The sequence below is a fragment of the Sardina pilchardus genome, chromosome 9 (genome assembly GCF_963854185.1).
Source record: "Sardina pilchardus chromosome 9, fSarPil1.1, whole genome shotgun sequence".
Classification (NCBI taxonomy): Eukaryota; Metazoa; Chordata; class Actinopteri; order Clupeiformes; family Clupeidae; genus Sardina; species Sardina pilchardus.
This window is the reverse complement of record NC_085002.1, coordinates 17,115,701-17,132,090: the sequence shown is the minus strand read 5'-3', so window position 1 is coordinate 17,132,090 and position 16,390 is coordinate 17,115,701. Positions and strand designations below refer to the sequence as shown.

At 40.1% G+C, this 16,390-nt stretch overlaps 1 protein-coding gene across 5 annotated transcripts; it reads right to left on the bottom strand.

The window, feature by feature from the left end:
* Nucleotides 1-1,740: 1,740 nt before the first annotated feature.
* tfe3b (transcription factor binding to IGHM enhancer 3b) lies at nucleotides 1,741-16,088 on the bottom strand. Of its 5 annotated transcripts, none has more exons than XM_062546059.1 (11): nucleotides 15,957-16,088; nucleotides 14,760-14,823; nucleotides 14,574-14,630; nucleotides 13,641-13,890; nucleotides 10,887-11,111; nucleotides 8,923-9,018; nucleotides 7,798-7,909; nucleotides 7,024-7,080; nucleotides 4,920-4,995; nucleotides 4,528-4,675; nucleotides 1,741-3,569 (listed from the first exon to the last, which is right to left on the bottom strand). In XM_062546059.1, exons 4-11 carry the CDS (start codon nucleotides 13,830-13,832, stop codon nucleotides 3,117-3,119), a joined length of 1,359 nt encoding a protein of 452 aa, XP_062402043.1. In that variant the 5' UTR covers nucleotides 13,833-13,890; nucleotides 14,574-14,630; nucleotides 14,760-14,823; nucleotides 15,957-16,088; the 3' UTR covers nucleotides 1,741-3,116. The 5 variants fall into 5 exon arrangements, with proteins under 5 accessions (XP_062402043.1, XP_062402046.1, XP_062402045.1 ...); XM_062546062.1 differs by lacking the exon at nucleotides 15,957-16,088 and adding an exon at nucleotides 15,759-15,862; XM_062546061.1 differs by lacking the exon at nucleotides 14,574-14,630.
* Between the last annotated feature and the right edge of the window lie 302 nt (nucleotides 16,089-16,390).

The window sequence follows — 16,390 nt, the reverse complement described above, 5'->3', positions numbered from 1 at the left end:
GTGTGCTGGAGACTAATAACCCAGCTTGGAGCCTGGGAAGCAACAGTTGTGAGGGAACAGGATCAATGGCCACACTTCACTCTTCTTAATTTGAGGGTGCCAATTCTAGCATCTTGGTGTGAGAGTGTGTGAGGCAGACTGAGAAGCATGTCTCCTCAAGCAGTAAAATATATGGTATAGTCTTTTGTATTTTCATGGGACCTCTTTGAAGGATGCAAATAGAATTTGCAGCACCTCCGCTTTAGAGACACATTGCCATTTCAGTTAAGTTCTATGTGACATTGATTGCATTACACAGAACTGTGTTGCCTCTGACTGTTAAAATGATTTAATAAAATAAAACACTCCTGGCACACGAGGAAATTAAGTGGAAAATCCAACATTCTGTAGCATCATTAACCAATTAAAATTTCTGGTACAATTTCATTTGGTGCAATTGGGGAAACAAACAAAACAAACACTCTCGCTCCACACTACACCTATCTAATGCATTTGATCAATGCATCTATGCCATAGTTACTGAGTAACGTTAAAGAATGATGCTCCACTTTTTGTTTTTCTATTCAATTTTGTTTCTTGCCTATTGTCAATATGTACTATGATGAGCAAGACCTTTCCAAGACTTCCACTTAAATGTCCACACTTGTTGGTCTGGTTTGGAACAGTACTTCAAAATTCAATACATTTTCAGACGCGCAAACACACATCTAGTGACTTTCTTTTTCTTTTCTTTTTAAAGAGGCTATTCTCTATATCAGCAGTGTTCATGCACAACACCCCCCTAAAGTCATTATCACTTGTTTCAGCACAAAAGGAAAGTCAGATGGCACAAGTTTCCCTTGACATTTATTTATTTGTTAATTTGAAGGTTATGGACACAATTACAAAATGTATAATCCTTTTCTATAAAATGCACCATGGGACTCTATTAACCTAATCTAAAAACATTCCCTTAAAACAAAGGGGCTTTTGCATTGTCCAGCAGTCCTTGCATAAAGTAATTTTAAAATGCATATTCATGAACACTCTCCCTTCTCTTCGTGTGAGGAGTTCTCAGCACTACCAGATAGAATACATTCAAAACAGACGGCAAACAGTATAAACAAGCCACTAGAGCACTGCAATTCTCAGCATTCTAGTGAGATTCCCTAGAGAGACATTTCACATTCAATTGCATATTAGTACACAGAACATTGTTAATGTTATGCTAAACACAACACCGGTTCACACAGCAGATGAAGACAGTTGTCAAAGGAAACTTTAGATTCTTTCAAAAAGTAAAATGTTTACATTCTGTTAGTATCTGGCATTCCTGGTACGGAGCTGCTAATCTTGGAGCTTTAGACACAAGAGTTGGACAGTTTGTGCTACAGTACTGAGAAAAATGACCGTAATTGCATCCTCTAATATGGAAAAACAAAATGAAACCAGGAAAGTAAACTGTTCATTAAAAATGAAGAAACAGTGGTACATACAATTTAAGACATGTTAGGAGTCAGCCCTTACTAACATTGCAGAGTGGATAATGATTTCATGACGATGGACAATAACACCTATTACTTACATGTGTTCTGATTTAAAAGAAAAAAACAGTATGTTCTACATGTACACTTTAAAACCCTGCTACTATTTTGACATCAACAACATATTTTGTTGCACCCTTTTTGCAATTTCACCATGGGTTATCTCTGGTCTTGGTTTGCACTAAAGGCACTCTATTCAAATGACAACACAAAATCATTCATTCATGATTTATTTTGGCTTGAAGTCCATTGTTAAAATCTCTTGAATTGAATACGGACGCAATGTCATCATTCTGTACAACTGGATTATTGAACATATCTAGTATGTAAATGTTAGTGACTGAGCAGTGATTGATTAAAGCTTCCCAAAGACAACAATACAATTAAGTTACCAAGTGAAACAACAATACACTAAAATACTGTGTGAAACAATAGAATATGCTGAAGCAGTACTCTTAATTAATATCACCATGCCATTATTAGTATATGCATGAGTGAAGCCAAGGAGTACACACACCTATCACCCTTACAGCGAGCATGCAAGAGCGGTACAGAAAAAAAAAAAAGAAAAAAAAATCTTCCACTGCACACAAATCACTCAGGCAATATTGCAAACTAAACTCTTCTCAAAGTCAAGAATGGTGCTAAAATATAGTTCTGAGAAATGTTCAATGTGTGCACTGAGACTAAACAAACAAATGGTTAGGAGGCTGGAAAAAAAAAACATTTAGAGGTGGAGACCAGCTTAAAGTGCTACGGACAGCTGAGAGGTATTTCAAAGAACAGACGCAAAGAGATAAGGTGCAATACATATACAAGCAGGAAAAAAAAATACATCTTAAAAAATAGACACCAACATTATAGTTCCCCTATTAATGTACTGCATTATCTAAAATATCCCTTTGGTTTAAGAAAACAAAAATTCATGTTGAGTAGATAGATCACTTGTATTGCACCCTGATGTCAATATCTGCACAACCCACAAACCCTTCCCTAAACTTTTAGTGAATCACCCATCCATAATTTATAAGTGTTCATATGAAAATACATAACCAATGATTCAATGGTTGTCTTCCCTTCTCTGTTTTGAATGCTCAAATACAAATAAATGAAACACCTATCATAGTATTACAACTTCCACACTGGCAAGCCATATTTGTGCTACTGTTTGTTGTTATTATATTAGCTATATTTTGCATGATTACTGATTAAAATCGTTCATTCCAGGGAATGACTGATCACTGACTATCTATTCTGTGTAGCCTGTGAGGTATGCCTTGTTTTATCATACTAACTGATTGAGAGTGATGTATGACTAAGCCATTAGGAAAACGTAAGCTGTGGCGAGGTTCTGAAAGGGTAATCTCACCGCATAAAAAAAACAAAAACAAAAAAACATGCAATTTCTGTTAAACATGGACATAATAAGCACCACAGTACATATACACCCTGTCCCTCAACGCATACAAACACACTCACACGCACACACACACACACACGCACGCACACGCACACACACGCACGAACACGCACGCATACACACGCACACACACGCACACAGTCTTTGTGTCAGCTAATTGCTTCAAGCTTCTGTCACAAGTCCTCCTCCATGCTGAAGCTGCTTCTGCTGCTGTTCTTGGAGGCGCCGGGCGAGACGGAGAACAGCGGCTCGGCCGTGGACTGGCCCAGTGCCAGGCCACAGTCCTCGTCCATCAGGATGTCCCCCAGCCCTACGTCGGGGTACAGGGAGGTGGCAGCGGGGTCGTCCAATTCGGCGAAGCTCAGAGCGCCGAGGTCCAGGGGGCTGCTGATGGTGACCCCCACCGGGGAGCCGGACGGTGGCGGGGAGAGGAAGGACGAGGAGGCCTGCGCTATGGAGCCCACGTCCAGGCTCAGGAGCGTCTGGGAGTGGAGGTCCGCACGGGAGGCCTGGGGGTTGACTCCTTGCTGCTGCTGCTGCTGCTGCTGCTGGGCCTGGAGAGCAGCGTCTGGGCCCAGTGCAGCGGCACCGGAGATGCCGTGGAGGCGAGCCTGCATCTCCAGCGCCTGAGGAGCACGGTCCCGATTACGGCAAACAAAAGCAATCACAGTGGAAGAGGGATTTGATTGGAGACACTTTACAGAACTAACAATTTGGTTCATCTGTAGGTTATGATTATAGGTTATGATTATAATGTAATATATGGTTGTGCCATTATAGCTGTTATAGAAAGGTTCTGGAAACACTAATCGTATGCTTGTATACTGCACCTCATTTATTCATCTTTGACCATTTAGATAACAATGTCCCACAATATTTCAGTCATTCCAAAAAGAATTTCATTGTAGTAAACATCACATATTGTACCATTTCACCGGCCTTTTGTAACCCGTTGTGTACCTCCTAAACTCTGGGCTCCATGGTGTTTTGAGCCCTCAACGTCGTCTTCCAGGCATCGCTGCCACTGTTGACTTAAAGGCACTTAATCCTATCCCTACCCCTAACCCTAACATTAACCTTAAAGAGACCCTATGCAACTTTTTCATAGTCATAAAATCGCTCAGAAATCGTTGTTTTGCTTGACTGACTAGTTTCATCGAAAACAGTAAGATTTCCTCCCGCCCCCAGTGTCCCTATCCGCTATTGCAACCTTGCAGTTTCTGCAGGAGACGATCGCTCCTTGTTTACATCTGGAAGTCTGAGACGCGTAAGGAACAAGAAGAACCACGCTTGCAATTTATATATTTATATATAGCCTATATATGTATAAATATACACGCTAAAGCTGTCGGGGAAGCTCTGCAGAGAAATATGCAAGCATAAAACGAGCGAAAACGAAAAACGAAACCGAAGATGAAATCGCCAATCCTGCATAGTTCCTCTTTAACCTTAACCCATGCCTAACCCTTAGCGCCTTCCAGGCAGCGCTGCCTTGAAGACAACGTTGGGTGCTCAAAACACCAAGAAGCAAACTCTGGTGACCACTCCTGCAGGTGTACGTGTGTGTGAGTGTCTGGAGCTGACCTGTATGCGCATCTGAAGGGACTGGTTAGCGTGCTCCAGCTTCTTCTGCCTCATCTCCACCTCTTTAGCTCGCTGCTGCTCCTTCTGCAACTTGCGGATGTACTCCACCGAGGCCTTCAGGATGGTGCCTTTGTTCCAGCGCATCTCCCTAGCGACCCAGAGGAACACGGATATAGCATCAGATATATGCTCACATGAACACCATACTGGAATTAAGAGTCCTGAGCCATGTGTTTTTTGCAGAACTAGCTTTTGCTCAAATTCATTTCGATGTTACATGGTGAGTGTGAAAGTATTAGTATTAAGTTGTGTGAAATCAAATACATTTGCAGTAAAGAAATACATAATTTACCAAAGTGTAGTTTATGAACAAAAAAAGGTCAGACACTCACGGGTCACTGGATTTGGGTATGAGTGAGCCCAGCTCCTTGATGCGGTCATTGATGTTAAACCTTCTCCTCCTCTCAACTGCAAAATGAACAATAAGAGGCTCAATAAGAGACAAGCTGGACCATTACCACAAATCAATACTACAAATGGAGGCCATACACATAACAAACAAAATACAAAGCTCAGTGTGAAATATTCATAGTGTGCACACATGTACACATTCTCTCCCTAAAGAAGTAATGGCATGACACTTTATAGTGACCAAAAGTTTTATCGCAGTATTTTTCAAATGTTCTGAACACGTTTCGAAGCCTACCACCAATGATGAACAAAGGAGGTAATTGGCCAGTCCTGCATGCACAATAGCGTAGAAAGAAGAGTCAACAGAATTGCATAGTGTCTTGTCATAAGAGTGGTGGCTACCTCAATAACAAAAGGCTCCTTTTTTTATACTTGGTGCATTGTTAGTGCAGGGGGAGAGAGAAAATGTATATGCAAAACTAATAAAAGTTAGATGGGATGACAACTGAGGTTAAGTTAGTAAATTGTTGGTCACTAAATAAAGCTGCAACTCCTTTGATTGAAGCTGTATCTTGTGCGTGCCTGTCTATCTATGTTCCAAGGACCCTATGTTCCCAGGGTCCTTTGTTCCCAAGGTCCTATGTTCCCCAGTTAAATTTTCTGCAAACAGAGTGGCTGAATCACCATGTCCCCCCTCACAAACTTTGATTTGCATTCCCATCAAAGTCTGTGAGGGCTTAGAGCTGTCCCACTGTGAAACTATGAGGTACATGAGGGCTCACTCTCACTCTTTCCGTGCCCCGTTTCCATAAGTCAGAATTTATGCACTACCCAAGAGAATTAATACCAAATCATAATGCGGTGAAACACATCCAAAGGGAGGCTACACATTTTGTGTTGTCAATTTAACAATATGTCACAAGTGATGTGGTGTCACACTCCAGTTATTCCAGTTAACATGTTGAAACTTTAAAGCCGCTCAAACTCTCAAAGTCTTTGTGGGTTCTTTGAGGGTTCAGGGCTTAGACTTAAAGCTGCAGTTGGTAAGTCTGGCAGATTGAGGGGACAACATTGTGAATGTGTATAACTCTCATGCTTCTCCCCCATTTGTTTGTGTTTGTTAGGGACATATCTGCCCATGATCATACAGCCCTGCCCTTATTGGACCAGAGAAACCTGGAATGGTGGATTTTTGCAAAACAAATAACAGGCTCTAGGTGGTATTAGAAGCACAGTTTAATTTTTTTCTAAAACCGGCTGATTAATGTTGTTCTTTTGGAGCATATTGTTGGTTTCAGTGAATATGATCAAAAACATCTGGCCTACGCCACCTTTATGATATACAGTTGTGCTCATAAGTTTATGAACCCATGCCGGAAATGTTGCTGCTGCAGCTGCCATCTTTAGGGGAAAGTCCGTAGGAGTCGATTGCTGACTACAGCAGCAACATTTTCGGAAAGGTACTGGCTCGATAAAATTCATTCTGGACTCTCTATCCAACCACATGAAGACCTCGGGACACTTCGGTTTGGCTTTAGGGACCCTCTACTCACTATCTCGTAAGTGTAATGTTGTTTGGAACTGTAGAAAAAGTTTAAAAATAGAGTTTAATTGATATGCCCTGGTCATTTCCAGGCTAACGAGTTTTGGCTAAAAACGGTAAAATCGAACTTTCTCAAAACACATCCGAAAGACATGATTTGATGTCAACTCCACGTATGTACTCCCAATCGTCTGTAAATTGATCTAAAGTGCAATTCACTCCGGATAATTCCTTTAAGGACATCAATTTTCTTTTGTGAATTAATAATGTGTGGTAAATGCTTCCCACGGCATCCTTGACAGGGCGTCCAGAGCTTCTTGAAAGCTCAAGTCGCCAGCGGTGTGTGCGTACAGTAACTCTCTCACACACACACACACACACACACACACACACACACACACACACACACACACACACACACACACACACACACACACACACACACACACACACACACACACACACACACACACACACACACACACACACACACACACACACACACACACCTTCAGTCCAATAAAGAGAAATGACCCACTCACTGAGGTTGTGGTTGTCTTTCTTCTGCCTCTCCTTCATGAGAACCTTAGCTTCCACCTCTGAAACAAATTCATAGCACAAAAATATACGATTAACATTATTAACACCAGTGTCATCCTTTAAGGTGTCAATTTAACTACAATCTTCGGTCTTCCACAGGATCTGTGTGTGCCTAGGATCATGATGCTTCATATTTGCACCATTCGCATATTCTCTGCGAAGGAGGCTTATATCTATGCTATAACTATGCTATTTGCAGACTGTTTGGTTGGTTGATGTATTTGTTAGCAGGATTATGCAAAAACGACTGGCCCAATTTTTATTCAATTTGCAGGATATGTGTATGCACCTGGTCGAGGATGAACCCATTACATTTTGGAGACTCACAGAACGCCTTTACTTTAACACTTCTATTCTAACGAATGACAGACCGAGCAATTGCTTTCACTTCTCATTTAGCATACACGTACCAGGAAGTGTCAGAAACAAAGACCAAACATTACTTTTCAATGATAAGAAAGGAAAAAGAAAACAAAAAAAGAATTGGAATATCTTACTTTACTGTTGAGTCCACTAAATCATAATAAAACATAGTTCCACCAAGTCCCAATGTCAGCATAACTTTGTGCCCACTAGGTTCTGATTCATCAGAGTGATGGTAAGGCTGCTTACTTACAAAAATCTTGCTTGTTTTACAGTGCTTTGCCGAGGTTTGCATTCTACTGCGTGCCATTCTAGTTCTCACTGTGCTGAAGTCAAGAGTATGCCAACCATACCTGTTATTTCTGTTTTGATATTGGGGAGGTCTGCTGGACAGGAGTTGCTAACTGTAATGGTGGGAGTAGCCATGCCAGGACTGCTGTAGACATCCAGGAGATTCCCTGGTAGCTGTGAAAATTCACAAGACCACCCTTTCACATTGCTGGTCAAACAATGGTCATGTGCTTACTGTAAGTTTCAGAGAAAAATAACTATGGGAACAACAAAACATGCTCATTTAAAACATGGATGAAGCAAAAAAGAGGAGTCAGTGTAAAGATTACTACGACCAAATGGAGCTATTAAACAGGCATTTAATTTTTTGTTTTTGTTTTTCAAAACAAATTAATGTCAGTTTAAGTCTCAACATCAAACCATGGGAAACTCTCTTCCAATGAATGATATGACAAAGTTTTTACCACTATCAGAAAATATGACTTCTGTTGCTGGATTTCAGTCAAAGCACGAAAACTCATCATCGCCCTTTACCTGAAAATTCTTCCTTTTCTTTTCATGCTCTGGCAACACAACCAAAATCCTCATCTTCAGACAAACCACTAGTGCAACCTCTCTGTCAGATGCCTCCGTTAAAAAGGAAAAAAAACCTCAAATAGACCGTAAAGACTACCTCAGGTTACTCTAATGAGCGACGAACTGGCCAGCATGGTGCTACCATTACCCAGTGTGGTTCTTTGGTCATTCCCACTACACCATATCTGTGGCGGACACCACACCCTGCTTAGACTTACTGCTATTAGTGACGTGTCAAATGTGTGAGTATGTGTGCATCAGCATGCAAGCAAGAGAGGGGGTGAGTGACAGAGACAGAGAGAGAGAGAGAGAGAGAGAGAGAGTGTGTGTGTGCGAGTGTGTGAGAGAGAGAGAGAGAGAGAGAGAGAGAGAGAGAGAGAGAGAGAGAGAGAGAGAGAGAGAGAGAGAGAGAGTCTATGAACATTGTTAGAGGGAAAATACTAGACAACCAAAAGAAATAACATCAGTTGAGGTTCAGGAATGTTAATTCTCCTGGTTAATTGGTAAATCGTGCAAGGAAAGAGAAATCTTACCCCATTTGGTACTGGTCACATTAAACAATGAATTAGTAAAACAAATCAACATGTTAACAAGAGAGGAGGCAAGCGTACCGTATTAGGAAGCTGAAGGCCAGAGTCAATCAATGACATGATGTCATCATTGAAACTGGACTCAAGGCTGATGATGTCGTCAATGACGTCATCAATCTGGGGAGAGAGAGAGAGGAGGGCTTAGTGTGTCACTTTGTAATCACTATGTAAATGTATGTATTACATACAAGCCTGGGCTCTTTGCTACAAGCAAGCACCAAACACTAAATACAAATTAAAAATGTATTGTCTGAATGTCAGCAGCAGTCTTTTATAGAGTGAAACATATCACAACCATTATAAGTAATAATTACTGTGCTTCCCCAATCAAGATGGTGCTTGCATACACTGTGCTGCTTTTACAAAGCTCCTGCTTCCCCCCTGTACAGATATCATTAAGCTCTCTGTGTGATATTTGCCAGCTTATTGTGACAAAAAGCAAGAGAGGTAGACGATACACACAGGTCTGACTATAGCAGAGGTGAAAAAAGCAACCCTGCAAATCCAATGCTACCAGAGGATGCTCTGATGCCTCTGTTTGTATTGCTGTTTCAATCATTACATATGGATGCCATGTACCTTTTATGAAGACTGAACCACTTTTATGAAGACTAAAACAGGTCCTGTTACCTTACGTTGCAGCATCAATTAATGTTACGGTATCAACCTTCTTTGAAATGTGGACACTTCAGACTGCAATGCATTTATCTATTTATTATCTATTTATCTATGTACTGTAATGTACTATAACATAAAATGACAATGCATCAAGATCAACCTTTGCTTTGCCCATCACTCTCTATCAAGTAAATGTATAGTGTATAGAGCAGGCATCACCAAATGGCGGACCGCGGTCTGGGTCCGGACCCAGTGACGGTGCTGTCCGGACCCGTTGAAATTGTCGGCCTAATATTATCAAAGAGCATCGTCCGTAGCCAAGCCAATCAACTCGATTGTTTACCTTTCAGCAACAGAGAATAGGCCTAGCGGGAGAGAGAGGAGATGAGAGAAAATGGCTTGCTCAAAAATGATGGTGAAAACCGAACTTTTAAAGATGAATGGACGGACGGACCAATACGTTCGTGCTGCTGTGAATATGCGCTGTGAAACTGTGGCGACGTTAGCGTGCGTCACTGAGATCAAACATGGGTCGTTAGAGGAAAGGTACACGCAGAAGTCCGCAGTGAGGGCAAGTAAAACTTGAAAAGCACTCCGAGAGCTAACAAACAGACAAACAAACGCAAACCCCGATGAAAACATTACTTTCCTTGGCGGAGGTAGGATAATAATTATCAAATTGAAAGCACACTATGACAGGTCTACTCGTGTGATCACGCATGCACGTACAGGCAAATTAGTGTTCGTTAAAGATTGCGTGGATTTTGATGCAACACAAGAGAGCATTTAGCGATGGGACAGCAGCTGTGAATGAGTGCTTAATGCGGCTGCAGAAACTTTACAGATCCCATTGTCAGCTTCAACAACAAGATTCAATAACATCTTAACTATTAGCAGAGGATACTAGAACGCAGTATGCAAAGGTCTTTTTTTCTTTTCTTAAAGATCCACTTTTATTTTATTCAAAAGATTCGGAATGTTTTACATTAGGCCTAGGCTGCTTGAAATAGGTTCAGGCTGCTCAAAGTTATTTTGCACTTTATATTTATTCTATTCAGTGTCTGTTGTCTGTCTTTCTTGAAATGTAGGCCTAGTAAAGACAACTACAGTATTGTTTTGCATTCAAGTACCATTCAAGTTAAGACTTTTCGGTATGTTACAAGCATATTACTTTGAAAACACTTGAAATGTAACAATAAATTAAATAGGCCTAGAAATGTACATGCGTTATTGATTTTATTAACTTCAGGGTAGCCTACACTATTTTCAGTGACAATTTAAGATTCGGACCTTTGCCGGGAAGACATTTTAGTAACTGGACCTCTTTGAATTTTAATTGAATACCCCTGGTATAGAGTATAGTGTACCTCCTCCTTGTGGGACCCCAGATTCAGAAGTGCCATCGGGCTGTTGGGGGCACTGCTGGCAGATGGGGCCATCTCGGGGGCCGAGCTGGACTGGAGGACAGGCGACACCCCGAGAGTCTGAGTTGCTACTTTATTCCCAAGAGTGGTAGAGAGGTACTGCTTGACCTGCTGCCGCTGAGCCTGCTGGATGTGGTATTTTGTTGGATTTTCCAAGTGAGTCTGCACCTATATAGTTTCATAAAAACACAACACACAACAGAACATTGCATTTTAGTCACAGACATAGACATTCACAAGCTCTGTGTGTACGATATATATTCAGCACCCTTGGTAAAGAGGAGTAAAGAGGTATATAAAAAATATATGTCTTTTGGTATTTTATCTTATTTATTAGTAATTCTATCCTGTATTCATTTTCATGTTTTTTCTTGCTGTCTGTTTATCTATTTGGTTTGCTTTCTTATGTGTCTTGTTGTGTTGCATTGGTGTGTTGAATTGTAAGCAGCTATGAGTGGCACTAGAACAGCCAAGATTAATTTCTCTCCAAGGACAATTAAGTTTATCTTAATCCTCCCCATAAAAACATGTGTGCAAATGTGGAGACTGTATCTGATAACACCCCACCATCACATGACTTTAATCAGTAGTCTATTGCTGCTTTCACGTGCTATGGAAAAGATTATATTTTCCATTTGTGAACTGGTAGTTACCAGTGTGTTGTGTTCAAGTGCTTTGTTGCCGTACTGATAGGAAATGAGTAAATTGCCTGTCGCTCATCACTAGCTAGCATATTGCTCTGGGTAGGTAACTCCAAACCATAACAGCTTTTTAAAAATGTACACTGAGTGTTAAAGCATTATATTACAATTGTCAATGACACAACATTGTATAGGCTACAAAAAATATCTGCTAACAGTAGCAAAACATGTTTAGTAGTAAACAAGAGTTGCCCAGTGGAAAATACCACATGAGATGGTGTTCATGTGCATTTTTGACCTCGGCTTTTAGTATTTACCATAAGTACCATAGCACATGAAGGCACCATATGTAAAAGATACAAGGAAAAGGGCTGTTTGCATGGCACAAACATAACAGGAAGGAAAGCCCAAATAATCAACAACAGACACTCTTATGCAACTCCTCCTATCCTCTGTAATTCAAACTACAATATATAATAAGTAGTTTTAAAAGGCAAAAAGTGTTAAGTGCGGTGTAGACACGTACCTTTTTTTTTTTTTTTTTTTATACTTTTTTATTTTGTCAAAGGAAACATACATGTCCAAATAATAATAATGAGTAATTATAATCATAATGATAATTATAGTTTTAAAAAAAAAGACAAATAATAATAACAATTACAAAAAGGAAAAAGTGACAAATACAACCTTCGTGTATGTGTACAAGTGTGAAAAAAAGAGAAAAAAAAAAATATATATAAATGAAACAAAAATAAAAAACTTTCACTCACTCACTCACTCTCATAGTCTCACTCTCACTCTCACTCTCACTCTCACTCTCACTCTCACTCTCACTCTCACTCTCACTCTCACTCACACTCACACTCACACTCACACTCAAACAATAAACAAAATACCAAAATACTGGCTTTGTTACTTCTATATCAGCAACTATATCAGATCATTTACCCCCCCCCCCCCCATCCCCCCCTCTTTCCCTCCCCAATCCCTTTCCTTCATTCAATATATTTCTCCAAGTTCTACTCTACTTATCTGATAAAGTTCCCATCTTTTCTCAAAAACATTATCCTTATTGACTATATTATGGGTTACCTTCTCCATTTCGTACATTTCTGCTACACTCTCCAACCATTTACCTATCCTAGGTGGTTCAAGTTTTTTCCAATTTTTGGTTATTTGCTTAAGAGCTGTTATTCTCAAGACCCAGAAGATGTATAAATGTTCTTTTTCCAATGTTTGGGGCCGAAAGCCTAGCAGTATGTTGTGTTCCTTTATAGCACCCACTTTTTTCAATATTTGTTTTGTTATAAGTAGGACATTCTTCCAATAAGCTTGTATTTTCTCACATGCATAGAACACATGTGCGTAATCTGCATTATTTGCCCCACATTCTCTCCAACATTTAGTGCCTGTCTGAGTATATTTTAAAGTTGATGGTGTTCTAAAATATCTGACATTCATCTTCCATGCATATTCCCGCCAGAATGAAGATCTTGTGTAAGTCCCCATATCTCTAAAACTCTGCTCCCATTCTTTTTCAGATAGGGACATTTTTAACTCATCCTCCCATCTCTCTTTGATACTCTTTATTACGTTTTCTTCATTTAGTAGGAATATTTGATAGATTTGTCTAGTTACGTTCTTTATACTTTCACTTTGAATATATTTGACCATTTGCCCCACCAGAGGATGGAACTCTTTCAAAGTTTTTATTTCAGTATTCTCGTTTAAGTAACTTCTCACTTGTAAATATCTATAAAAATGACTTCTTGGGAGGTGATATTTACTAGCTATTATGTCAAAGGAGACAAACCCTAGATCGTCATACAAGTGATAATATCTTATAATACCCTTACTTTGCCAGATCTTAAAGGCATTGTCCACTTTATTTGGAATGAAATGTGGGTCCTTTTGTATTTCTCTCAAGCAAATCCAATCCTCATCTTTAACTTTCATTATTTTACACAATCTTCTCCATATTTTAATTGTATTAATTGCAGTAAAGTTATTTAGTTTACTTTTACTTAAAGGGATCCAGATGTTAAAGGACACGTACCTTGAGCACCTCCACAGGTACTTGTGCGGGAGGCGGGCGAGCAGCGGAGGGGGGCACCGTGACAGAGATAGCAGGGGAGGAGTCAGAGGCCCGGAGCTGGGCCACTGAGGCCTGCTGCTGGGCCTCTCGCCTCTCCTGCTCCTGTGCCTGCTCCCTCATCAGCTGCTGCCGCAGCAGGACGCGGGACGACATGGCTCCGGCGGTTGTTGAAGACCGAAAGATTTACAGCGTGATGGGGTCAGAGGTCAAGCTGAAAATGTAAATGTAGCAAAAGGTAAACAAATCAGAGGCTAACGGGCAGGGGTCAAAATTACTTTTTGAAATGTGAATATCTACAAGCCAGAGACAGATAAACTGGTGAAATCCACCAGCCATTCAATAGGAAATACATATTTTTCAGCCAACTTCAAAATTTACCAGCATTTGGCTGGTGGCTGGTGCTAATTTTGAGCCCTGCTAACGGGACTGTGTTTTTTTATGAATAGTGTGAATGCTTGTTATAAAATCATGGATGAAAGGAATAACTGTGTCTAAAACATTTGTGGGCCCAAGATTTTCTCAGAACCACAACCACTGTATACACTCAGTGCTCCAAGAGAAGAAAAAACAATAACATGCACCTACTCTTGGGATTCTCGAGCTGTCTAATCATACAATATTTGTTTGATCCCACCACATTAACTGTAGGACCAATCCTACAAACTGCTTATGAGAAAATAAGTAAATACATAAATAAAGCTGTCAGGTTGGTACCCTTTACGTACATGCAAATTTGTCTTCACATCGAAGAAGATGGCTCTTTGAAGTTAGGAAGAACTGCTAACAACAGTCTGAATTATTGGGCCCATTCCAAAACTTGATAACCTACAATTCCATGCTTGCCTTTTTCAGGCTTTCCTGCCTCTGCTCCAATTATATATAATTACAACTCACCCGTCCATTAGATATCTACAGCCAGCCAGATATCACACCATCAGACTAATCATTCACCTGACATAATCCGAAACAAACACATCAACTTTAGTCCAACTAAACCAACCCATCCAACATGGTAAAGGTTCAAACAGCTACACCTCTAGGTCAGAGACACGCTCGTTGTTACTCTTACAGTCAACTCACCTACAAAACAGTCGATGATGTTGATAACCTCTGACGTTTTCAATGCTGGCCACAGGTAGCAAGTCTGTTAAAGTTGATGGATGATGGATATCAACAAACACAAAAGAAAAGTGAACAAGTGTTATTGTAATTTCTGAACAAGCAATGATCAGCATCCCGTTTATTTACATTGCTGTCTTCACAATGTAGTATCCACACATTACACGTATTAATGCTAACGTCAAACCAATCACCGGTTGGCCAACAAGATAGCTAATGTTCATCCAAAACGGCTAGCTGCTAATATTCGTAACATCAAACAAGACAATAATGATCAAATAAGTTGGATGTTGTTAGTTGATTAAGTAAAAAATCGATATTTCAGTCAAATCAAACAGTCATCGATGCATGACGGAAGTAAGCCATTGTGACAGATAACGTTGGCTAGCTAGCTAAAAGCAACCTAGCATAGCTCGCTAAATTTAGAAGCTAACAGCGAGCACATAGATAGTTCACTATATCACAACTCCTGTTGTAACCGGTCTGTAACGTAACAGGTACAACCCAATTTGATTATTAAAACAAATTAGCTTCGTTATTATCCTCTGGGTAATCTTCAGCAACAGTACACGAGTGTTGTAGTACATCAACTCTCGCTAACCAAAGGGTTAAGTTAGCCTCAAACTTTCACAACATTAAGTTAGCAGGTAACCGATAATGATTACTTTGATGTATAATGGCATTGAACACTGTATATTGTTAGGACAGTACAGAAGGAATAAGTAAACAATGCAATATTGCTTTCAGTGCTAAATTGTGGGCTAAATTAGCCAGCTAACGACACCCAAGTTGACATCGTAGCCATAATAATGAGTTAACGTTAACTTAACACCATGCATTACTATGCCGCGTTACTCTGTCAAATAAATATTGCTGTCCACCACGATAGTCTTAGAAGTGTAGTCATTACGACACAGTACCTTGTTGCAAACTAAAACATTCAAACTCGATACGGCTTACCCAATTAGTTTGCAAACTAGCTATGTCGGGGTTAGCCAAGTTACACATGTATATTCAGACGTCATGGAAGACGAGTTAGCCTTCTCGCCTAACATGTATTTTCTGATGTCCTGTCCACAACCGTAGCGTAACTTCCTTATTTTGTAACTCATGAGTTTGTCTTGGATGCCATAATTATGTTCATGTAAGAATGCTCACCAGTTCATTGTAAGTGCGTAATCAGTAGCGTTATTCCAGTGCAGCTCGTAGCAAATCAGCTAGCTGTTATTGACATTAGTTTCAGCCATAGACATCTGTCTAGTTTCAGCAAGCTCCCACTGAAGCTGCTTCTCACGCCAAATGGATGGAGAGATTTACGTCACACACTGGATACAAACTTGCTGAAATCTGACACAGGTAGGGGGTAGAGACATTCGACCAATGCACGTTTATATTATAATGGGTTGACTTTCTCCTTTAAACTTTTGTTTATATTTCTTGTAATATGCATGATAGTGAAATCACTGTTTGACGGTAAATGTAATGTAGGCTAAATGTAACTTCCAAAAGGCCTTGTAACCTCCAACTTTCCTAGGTACCTACCTACTGTCATTCTTGCAAGCTTCCTAACGGATGGACTAATTTATAAAGCT